The sequence below is a fragment of the Argentina anserina genome, chromosome 7 (assembly GCF_933775445.1).
Source record: "Argentina anserina chromosome 7, drPotAnse1.1, whole genome shotgun sequence".
Classification (NCBI taxonomy): domain Eukaryota; kingdom Viridiplantae; phylum Streptophyta; class Magnoliopsida; order Rosales; family Rosaceae; genus Argentina; species Argentina anserina.
The window spans coordinates 16,624,566-16,634,855 of NC_065878.1; the positions used below are offsets into that span (position 1 = coordinate 16,624,566).

General features: G+C 38.7%; 2 protein-coding genes across 3 annotated transcripts; both read left to right on the forward strand.

The window, feature by feature from the left end:
• Window positions 1-2,830: 2,830 nt before the first annotated feature.
• On the forward strand, window positions 2,831-7,076 carry LOC126802213 (two-component response regulator-like APRR9). 2 transcript variants are annotated; one of them, XM_050529803.1, is made up of 8 exons: window positions 2,831-3,180; window positions 3,331-3,492; window positions 3,597-3,727; window positions 3,856-4,008; window positions 4,405-4,579; window positions 4,682-5,069; window positions 5,271-5,943; window positions 6,214-7,076. In XM_050529803.1, the coding sequence occupies exons 1-8, from the start codon at window positions 3,000-3,002 to the stop codon at window positions 6,322-6,324; spliced, it is 1,974 nt and encodes a 657-aa protein (XP_050385760.1). In that variant the 5' UTR covers window positions 2,831-2,999; the 3' UTR covers window positions 6,325-7,076. The 2 variants fall into 2 exon arrangements, with proteins under 2 accessions (XP_050385760.1, XP_050385761.1); XM_050529804.1 differs by having other exon boundaries at window positions 4,462-4,579.
• An 846-nt stretch (window positions 7,077-7,922) lies between these two features.
• LOC126803680 (NDR1/HIN1-like protein 1) lies at window positions 7,923-8,764 on the forward strand. Its single transcript, XM_050531440.1, has one exon. The coding sequence runs from the start codon at window positions 7,923-7,925 to the stop codon at window positions 8,646-8,648; it is 726 nt and encodes a 241-aa protein (XP_050387397.1). The 3' UTR covers window positions 8,649-8,764.
• The last annotated feature ends 1,526 nt before the right edge of the window (window positions 8,765-10,290 follow it).

The window sequence follows — 10,290 nt, forward strand, 5'->3', positions numbered from 1 at the left end:
TTTTAGTGTTCACATCTTTGTAATGGGTTCTCCTTTTAGGCATATTAGTGGTGTTTTCGGTTTATCGAAAATTCTAATGGTCAAACGAGGTCCGAATTGGATGAAATTTTTATAGGGTCAATAAATATAATTACCAATCACATCGGCTAGTTTCGATTAATCCTAAGAAATTTCCTTCATATAGTCACTTCATAATGCAATAGTTTTATTATAAACATAATATAAAGGTTATGATACATTAGTGGACACTTCGGCGATCAACAACTTCAGCATATGTGATCAATATATATATTTAGGGACCCTGTAAAAATTTCGTCTGTTTTGGACATAGTTTGACTGTTTGTACCTACTGTAAAAAAAGATAGGCGTTTTGACATATTAAAACCCCTATTGACCGGGGTTTTGCCAAATGGGATTCCTCGGTGCGACCACGCACGATCGGTGTAAAAAAATATGTGATTTTAGATATGCAAACTGCTTTTGACGTTCGCATCCTGATAATGGGTCCTCCCTTATGACATATTAGTGGTGTTTTCGGTTTACAGGAAATTCTGACGGTCAGACGAGATCCGAATTAGATTAAGTTTTAACAGGGTCCCTAAATATTAGTACCGATAACATCAGCTGGTGTCGATTAATCCTGAGAAGTTTACTTCATATACTTCATATAGTTTTTTCATAATGCTACAATTTTATTTTAAATATAGTATAAAGTTATAATATAAATAAATATAAAATTTTAAATCTAGTATTATTAACATATATAATATTTTATGTATAATTATTTAAAAAAAGACATATAATTGATATATGTATAATATATTATATGCATATATAATATTTTATTTTTAGCGGGTTTTTACGGGTCGGGCCTTGTGGATATTTGGCGAGCCAGACTAAGTTTCACACCTCTAAACTAAGCCCGGTCCTCTATCCATGGAAGCGGGCTTTGGTGGGCTTTCTCGCGGGCCGGGCCGGGTAAAAGCCCATCAGGCTTGGGGGCCACCGCAGGCTAAATGATGAGGCATATTCACATCTTAGTAATGGGTCCTCCTTTATGACATATTAGTGGTGTTTTCGGTTTACTAGAAACTCTGACGGTCATACGAGGTCCGAATTTAATGAAATTTTTACAGGGTCACTAAATATATATACCGATCATATCGGCTGTTGTCGATTGATCCCGAGAAGTTTCTTTTATATAGTCGCTACATAATGCGATAGTTTTATTATAAATCTAATAGAATATGTATGTATAATATTTTATTACTTGGTGTGCTTTTACGGGTCGGGCCTTGCGGGCTTTTGGCGGGTCAGGTTTCACACCTCTAAACTAAGCCCGACCCTCTACCCACGAAAGCGGGCTTTCTCACGGGCCGGGCCGGGTAAAAACTCATCGGGCTTGCAGGCCTCTGTGACTTATCGGATCCGCGGGCTAAATGATGAGGCCTACAGTTCTTCTGTTTCTTTTCTTCTTTAGTTTCTTAGTCATCTTTTCTGTTGGGACTGACTTGGGTAACTAGTTTCAATTGGACTAAAAAACCAAACAAATCCTATTACCTTCTTTTGCATAACCAATAACCCAATTAGAAAAAGCGATAAATTCATGAACTTTTGAGGATTTTCTTCATCAAAATCATACAAGACTAACTCTTCTCTAAAAAAGTAAACATCATCAAATCATGAGATGACATAACATAAGGGATGGAAAGCCTCATTTTCTACTTTATTTGTTTTTCTACCTCTACTTATTCACATGCATTTCAGTTTTTAACTATGTTCAAAAATTAAATCACTATGAATTTAATACATTATTGCAGGGTTGCACATTTTTGTTCTTCTTTATTTTTATTTTTTTCCCACTTACCCCCTTATTGGATTAGCGATGCACTTTGGTAATTATATATTTAGTATTATTGAGTAGGAATTTGATTATTGTTCCACTTACCCATTATAGATTAACGATAAACTTAGGGGAGAAATTTAACAATGGCCATGCAATTATATTTAAGATTGGACATAAAAAGCTGTAATCCCTTTGAAATACAAGTATGGTCCCGATCCTATCTCAAATTCAAAGAGTAAGACGGGACGCAGAACTAGTCTCATTTATCTTATGTCTTCTCGTGCTCACCCTTAACTATATTCCTTCAAGTCAATTTTTAAGAATTATTGACGACTGTTTCACTTTAAATTAATATAACTTATCATAGATTAATATTTATACAAGATTTTATAAAATATAGTAGATAATTGAATCAAAGAAATATCTCTCGAACTTTCATTAAAAACTTCCATGTTTTTATTTAAAAATTCATCAATTCTCTCAATTATTTTTTAATATCGATATTTTTCAAAAAAATTTATTTTCTCAATATTTTTTTAATCACCGGTATTTTAGTCCTCTAGAATCCCTAGAGTTTCAACTTTCAACCAAACTATCTTTTTGGGCACCTCCACCATCATGGCATCAACGACTCAACCTCAATCCTCACGTGGAACGCTCACAACCACGAAACTCTGAGTACTAGTGGAGCCCGAAGCCGATGTGGCATCATTCCATAAAAATATCTACTCCAAAAATCCCATTCCCCTAAACACGTGTCAAACGATGGCCGTAGAGGATCAGTACAACCGAGAATAATCAAAACCAGGGCTGAGGACGCGCCACGTCACCCCTCAAAGCAGAAGCCAATGACGACCCACCTTTTGATCCCGTCAAGATATTTCTCCCTTGTTTTTGCGGCCGAGAGCCAACCTCCGATTCTCCTCAAATACAATCAGCGGCTGATTTTAATCTTCCACAAACTACCCCGCATTTCCCGCAAGATTTCTCTCTCTCTCTCTCTCTCTCTCTCTCTACCCATTTTTTATTCTCCCTCAAAATTCGGATTAGGTTCTTGGATCAATCTCAGTTCACTGCAACACAACCAAAGCAGTTAATCCCTGTCTCTGGATTCTGGGTTTTCAGTTGTGATTAGTTGGGGTAAGTTTTTTCGATGGAGGCTGTAAAAATTGGGAGGAAGGAGGAAAAAGAAGAGGAGGGTGGTGCTAGCTCAACTGAGGTGGTGAGGTGGGGGAGCTATCTTCCCACAACCGTGCTTAGGGTTCTTTTGGTTGAAGCTGATGACTCTACTCGTCAGATTATCACTGCCCTTCTTCGGAAATGTAATTACAGAGGTATGATGTTTATGGGGTTTGAAAGTTGACTTGGTTTGAGTTCAAAGTTTGGTGTTTTATATTGTTTTAGAATTTGGGTTGTTGAGAAAGTAGGGATCTTTTGTATTGGGTTTTGGTTTTCTGAATATGGTTTGTGTTTGGTTTGAGCAGTTGTTTCGGTTTCTGATGGATTGAGGGCGTGGGAGACGATTAAGGTGAAGCATAATAAGATTGACCTTATTCTGACTGAGGCAGAGTTGCCATCTATATCTGGATTTGCGCTTCTTACTTTGGTTATGGAGCATGATATCTGCAGGCACATACCTGTTATAAGTATGTTGGATTCATTTAATCTGCCTTTTCTTTTTGGTAGAGCTGTTTGATATAGAAATGGAAATGGATATTGAAACTGAAATCTCTTTGTGGTGGCTATGTAGTGATGTCGTCTCAAGATTCAGTGAACATGGTTTTGAAGTGCATGCAAAAAGGGGCAGCAGACTATTTGATTAAGCCGGTGAGGAAGAATGAGTTGAGGAACCTTTGGCAACATGTGTGGAGAAAGCAGGCTGTGAGTTTGAAATTTCTGCCCTGTTCTTTCAGTACCATTTTATTTCATTTTCTGTGATTTATTTGAGTTTCATGTTGTATTAGTCTAAAACTGATTAGTGGTTCTTGTGGTCTGTTTTTGTTTAACAGCTACTGAGCGGACAAGCTCCTCAGAACTTAACAGTTTCTCGACAAAAAGTTGAAGCCACTTCGGAAAATAATGCAACAAGTAATCATTCAAATGATTGTGCAGCTGATGTGCTCGAAAATAAGGGATTCTGTGAGAAAGCCATTGATGTCCAAGTGAGTCTATTTATATTTTAGCGATCTTGTTTTCAGTCATTTACTCTAGGGTATTCGTTGTACTTATGACATGAAAGATGCTGCCATATACGTGCATTCTGCGAATTATGCAGTAAATTGTTAGCTGTGGCTAGTTTCTGATCTTGAATTTTGTACAAAAGGAAAAATGATCAATAATTAGTCAAGAATCACCAAATATAGAAGACGCTCCTGTTTCAGGTTGTATACTTCATATCATAACAGTTAAGAAGGACAAGAAATAGGTTGTTAGATGGATGTAGTTACAGGCAAATGTTCCTGAAGTTGCTTATCAATCGTGAAATCTTCTTCCTTCTAGAATAGATAGCTTTGTGGAGTCTCATGTGCAGATTGCATGTTTTGTTACCTCATGTGCAGAACTCCTGTACAACTCCTTACTTGGAAGCTAATAGTGCATGCATTGAAACTATGCAGGATTTTTCACAGCTTAAGTATGACAGTGCTTCTAATTTGAGCAATATAGATATCGAAATGCTTGAAGACTGTGATAGATTGGACAATGAATCAGTTGTGCATGAGAATGAAACTAAAGGTATACCATATTTTCGTGCTTCCATCTCAATTACGTCTTGGGGACTTTTCTTTTTACCCTAGTAATTTTAGTAGTGCGTATCTAACAAGTAATTGGTTTCAGAGAATTCAGGTACATTTGGGTCTGATATTGCACCTTTGGATGAAGCACTTAATGCAGTTTCCTCAAGACTGAGAGAGAAACATGTGTCTGTTAAACCAATGGTTCGAGATGAAGATGTCCAAGCAGAAATTGGTGAAGGAAAGTCTAAATCCGCTAGTGGAACTCCCGGCTGCAATTATGAACCAGTTGAACCCTATAGTGGGGTCAGGGACTTGCTTTGCACCTTTGACAATTGGCCGAACTGCAATGTTGGAAGTTCAAAGAACAAATATGATGGTATGAAGCACTTTGGGTTAGAACTATCTTTAAGAAGTTTGGATAGCTCACACAAGGAAGTGAATGAGGAGAGGCCTGCACTGAACCATTCTGATGCCTCTGCCTTTTCACGGTGAGTGTTATGGTTGTTTTCCAATGATGAACTTGAGCATTTTTTACATTATAAGATGATGTTTTTTGTTTTGTTAGATTGATGAAAGTTGCATGTTTCTTTCTACGACCTTAGAAAGAAAAACAGAATAACTTCAAATTACTGCAAACTTCTTGTTATAGTTGCTAGTTTTCTGATATTCAAAGTTTTTTTTGTATACAGGTATAATCATAGCAAGGGACTGCAATCTCTTTTCTCAACACTTTCCGGTAAAGATTCAAAGGATGCAAGCAATTCGTATGATAGACAGGTCAATCTAGAAAACCTTGTTGATGGTCAAACTGAGCAAGCTGATTCATCCATCCAAGGCCCTCAAGTTGGGGTGTTTCCTGTCACCGGTGTGAGGTCAGATAATATGAATGCTGGATACAGTCAGTACTTCCCATCCTTGTTTCCTGGACAATCCGATTTGACGCCTAAGTTCGGTACCAAATCAGTTGGCCTGAGCACACAATCTCCCTTTGACGCAGAACAATGTTATGACCGGTCTGATAAAACTACTGACATATATATTGAGCAAATCCTGCATGAGCAGAAGAAACCAGAGAATGTGGAGAAACCAAGCTCTCCTGCTACTTCTCAGAGTGGTTGTAGTAGCTTAGGAAATGGTACCGTTGATAATCATAAAAGTGGCAGTACATATGGAAGCATTTGCGGTAGCAATGATGTTAAGACCAGTTTGGCTGTACCAGGTGAGATGGCCACAGGTTCCAAGAGTTTGAACAGCAGTAGTTGTTATGACGGTCTTGGACCGGATTCTCTTCGTTCCAGCCAAAGGGAAGCAGCTCTGACCAAGTTCCGACTGAAGCGGAAAGATAGATGCTTTGAGAAGAAGGTATTGTCATCATCTTCTTTAACTCGTGTAAAAACTGTTGCTGCTGCTATAGTCAATTGAAGTTGAATGCAGGACCTTGAATACTGTATGTGTGTCTTATGCATATACACATTGATATATATTCAGGTGTCCATGTAAAAGAAAATTCCAAATTGACTGCACTTGCCATTAATAGAACACGTCATTTTTCAAACTGATACCAAATCAAACACGGGTATAACGTATGTATTGCAGCCTCTTTCTCATCTTTTCATTATAATCGTTATACAGGTTCGATACCAAAGCCGGAAAATACTGGCAGAGAAGCGGCCGAGAGTGAAAGGTCAATTCGTGCATAGAGCTCCTACTAATTCGCCAACTGCCAATGCTGTTGGTTCGTGATACCAAGTTCACACATCTTCCTGTCAAGGTCTTCATCTCAGGTTGTGCGGTGAGGGATTCTTTGTATTTAAAGCTTTTGTAACGAGTAGAATGACACTCACGGCGAGTGCTGAAGTCCCCGGCATTGCTATTGATTTTGAGTCCTTTTAACACTACTTTGGTTTTAGGAATGAGGTAGTGCTGTAATTATGTAGGTAGTGCTATCTGAGAAAAGTTTCAGTGTCACCTGTACTACACAGTGAGTTCTCTATATATTTAGATGAGTGATTGTAGTCAGAGAAGTTTGATTGGTATAGTTATTTGCTTGAATGGGTTTGCTTTATTCTAGCAACTGGGACTTGGATTTGGATTTATCGTGAAAAATGTGTTGGATCTTTAGTTTGGCCATAAAGAAAATAGTACAAATGCGCGCATGGAAGGTCAGCATTTGCTTTTATTGAGCATGGATACTTGTGTGTAAAGGTTGGGATCTGACGAAGCAGAAAGCCAACAGAGACCAAGCAAGTGTTAAAGGCAAGAAAGAGCCACCTTCCAGTCCATGCAGATACAGTTGCTTCCATTATAGAGAACTTATCCATGTTTGGATAAAGAAGCAGTACGTAAGCTACAACTAGTGCTTAAGCTGGCGCTTTGCTTGCTCTTTCTCCAGAGAGATACAGAAGCTTCACTTCTTCCAACCTCCTCTCCAATACATTTCCATTGGGAAATGGTAGACATGACTGTGTATTACTGTATTAGCAAAACCATTCGGCTAATTTTAGTTTGTGTTTGTTCTTGATCATAATGGCTGATATTACCTTATATTGTTATATATGTCATAGCTAAATTGCTACGTTTAAGTACTAAGCTTGCTAATTTTTTGATCAAGAGGGTCTCATACTCATATGATAGGGTGGGATAGTAAACCACAGATTACTCTGCATGAAGAAGTCAGGAGCATCACATTAGAAATAGATAGAAGGGAATAAGACTGCAAACATTAGGACCATCCGAATAGAATAAAGGGGCACACACAAGCAGGGTAGGGTTGGGACCTTTTGAAGTCTATTGCTTTTAACTGGTGAGTTAAAACGAATGCAATGTTTAGCCACAAAGCAACTCTACTAACCAACTATGACTCCAATGGCAAAGAAAAAGTGGGGAGACTTCCGAAAGAAGAAACACAATATTGGCAGTGAGGCTGAACGTACATTATAAAGGAAAGGAAAATCCAGAAGATACTGAAATGAGACCATTGGGGCATCCTTCTCAAAGTTGTTCGATCTCCTTAATGTAGTGGAAAAATAAAACTTATTCTAGTGGAAATTAATTCAAATGATCACTCTTACTGTGCGTATTCATACAAACTGAAAACTACCATTTCTCAAAACTTAAAAGAGAGTGGCATCTTTTGCTAATTTTAAATAGAACCATAATCAAAGTAGCTTACTTTAGTGATTACTAAGTTGGATTTGATATACAATGAGGAAAAACACTAGAATAGTTCACAATGCAAAAAGCCTTCTTTTTCCTTCCACTTGTCTCACATTCATATTCTTCTCCTTCCCCCCACCCCCACTCTCGTTCTATATCTACTCACTTTCACACTCCTCATTATCATGGCAGAATGCCAACGGCACCACCTTCCTCCGGAATCACCGCCACGGCAACAACAACCACAAAACTACCCTCCACCACCCAAAATGAGTCCGGAGCAAAAACGCCCGAAAAACAAGGATGCCTACTCAAACTACTACCAAACCAGTGACTCCTACAGAGCTATCTGCACCTGTCTCACCATCGTCCTCCTCGTTCTCGGCGCCATCGCCCTCACACTCTGGCTTATCTACCGCCCCCACAAGCCGCAGTTCACCGTCGCTGCGGCTGCCATCTACTCCCTCAACGCCACCTCACCTCCCTCTCAAATCTCCACCACCATGCAGTTCACCATCGTCACCCGCAACCCTAACCACAGAGTCTCCATACGCTACGATCGTCTCCAGGCCTTTGTGGCCTACCGAAACCAAGCCATCACCCAGCAGGTGATGCTTCCACCGCTGGCCCACCGGCGCCGCAGCAGCGTGGCTGTGTCGCCTGTGCTTGGGGGAGTACCGGTGCCGGTGTCAGCGGAGGTGGTGAACGGTCTGATGATGGACGAGGCGTATGGGGTGGTGAGGCTGAGGGTGGTGGTGGTGGGGAGACTGAGGTGGAAGATAACGGGACTGGATATAAGGACCGGGCATTATGGGATCTACGTCAAGTGTGATGTGCTGGTTGGATTGAAGAAAGGGTTCGTGGGTCAAGTTCCATTGCTGGGTACACCTGCTTGTAAAGTTGATATATGATCGAGTAGATTCTTGGTTGTTGCAGACTTGCATTAGAGTATTTCTGTAGTTAATTAAGTTTTCGTTAGTTTATTTTATTATGTATTTGAGCATGAAGATGAACAAAGATAATGATCTTCTTCTTCTTCTTCTTCTTCTTCTCCATCATTTCGAGTTCATACGTGACATGGGGACTGATGAGGAAGGAGATGATTAGGTATATATTTAAGTTTCATTGAACATGGCTTTAAGAAGCAAATTTTTCACTCACCTCCCCTCGATATGCCTATCACTCTAAGTAAATATCAAGTGTCATTTTTCTTAACACATTTATAACTATAATATTATAAAAGTCACTTGGTATTTATTTAGGGTGGTGAAAATTTATTTCCTTCTGTATGTGTCAAAAAGTGATTCTAGTTTGATCAGAATTTGAAGGGACGATGGAGATGAAGAGGTGGCAAATGACGCATGGCCATAGAAGGGATCTTCATGTCAGTGTAGGTGGTTGTATGTGTGGTTTGGCATGACACTTGTAGCTAATTTACCTCCGCAAACTATTTGAATTGTAATGAGAAAGTATATTATAGAAACAAATTTGTCGTCAATTCTTATTGTGCTCACCTCACAAATAAATTACAAGTGTCTTTTATTATAACCATAGTTATAAATTTGTTGAGAAAAATTATATTTGCATTTTTTTGTGAAGAGAGCATGTGGTGGACACAGTAGGGGCGTGCAACAAATTTGTTTCTGATTATTATGAAGTGCGTTGAAAGTATGCAATAAGTTCTTTGTTTCTCCGAGAACTAGAAATTGTGATCGATGGAGCTTATCAGATAATACAATCTTCCTGATTCATCTCGGCTAAGCATGTTTTTAAAGTTAAATTGTATTGGAAAAAAGAACATAAGGACATGACTGGAACTGAGATTTTGAGACTTGAAGCGAGTTTCTACACACAGAGACTTCCACGGCGTTTGAAAAACGCCATCAAAAGTCTTCCATAGCGTTTTCCGACGCCATCGTCAGATGCTGTAGAAACCGACGCCGTGCTTTTGGAGCCAGATCCATGGCGTTTTTCAAACGTCGTTGAAAGAAATTCCATGGCGTTTCAAAAACGCCATGAATTAGCCATGGAATTTCTTTCTATGATGTTTGAAAAACGCCATGGAATTTCATTTCAACTTTAAAAAAAAATTATATATTGATAGTCTGATTAATTACAGAAAATCAACAAACACACATCTCATAGATTCTGTAATTTAATCAAAGAAGAAATATTAATTCTACAATACTTTCATGTCCAATTATAACACATGCAACTGTTAATTATAAACCAATGAGTGAATGGAGAACATTACAATAAGGGATAAAGACTAGTATGGTTTTCTCTATCTTTGAAGGTCGGTACTCGTGACAATGCCTTTATAGGTCGTCCTTTAACCTTTGAAGATCCTCATTTTCCTTTAAATACGTCTCATACGTTCTTTGAGTTAGAAAGAATGACCTCCATCAGAAAGATAAACACATCTGCTGGACAGAAAACAAGAAAACATAAGGATAAAGATGTAAACATATAGTGCAAAGATAGCATCTATATCATTAAACTAGTTGCAGCATAGATACTTTGGCCATATAGTATCATACCAAGCTGAGTGGT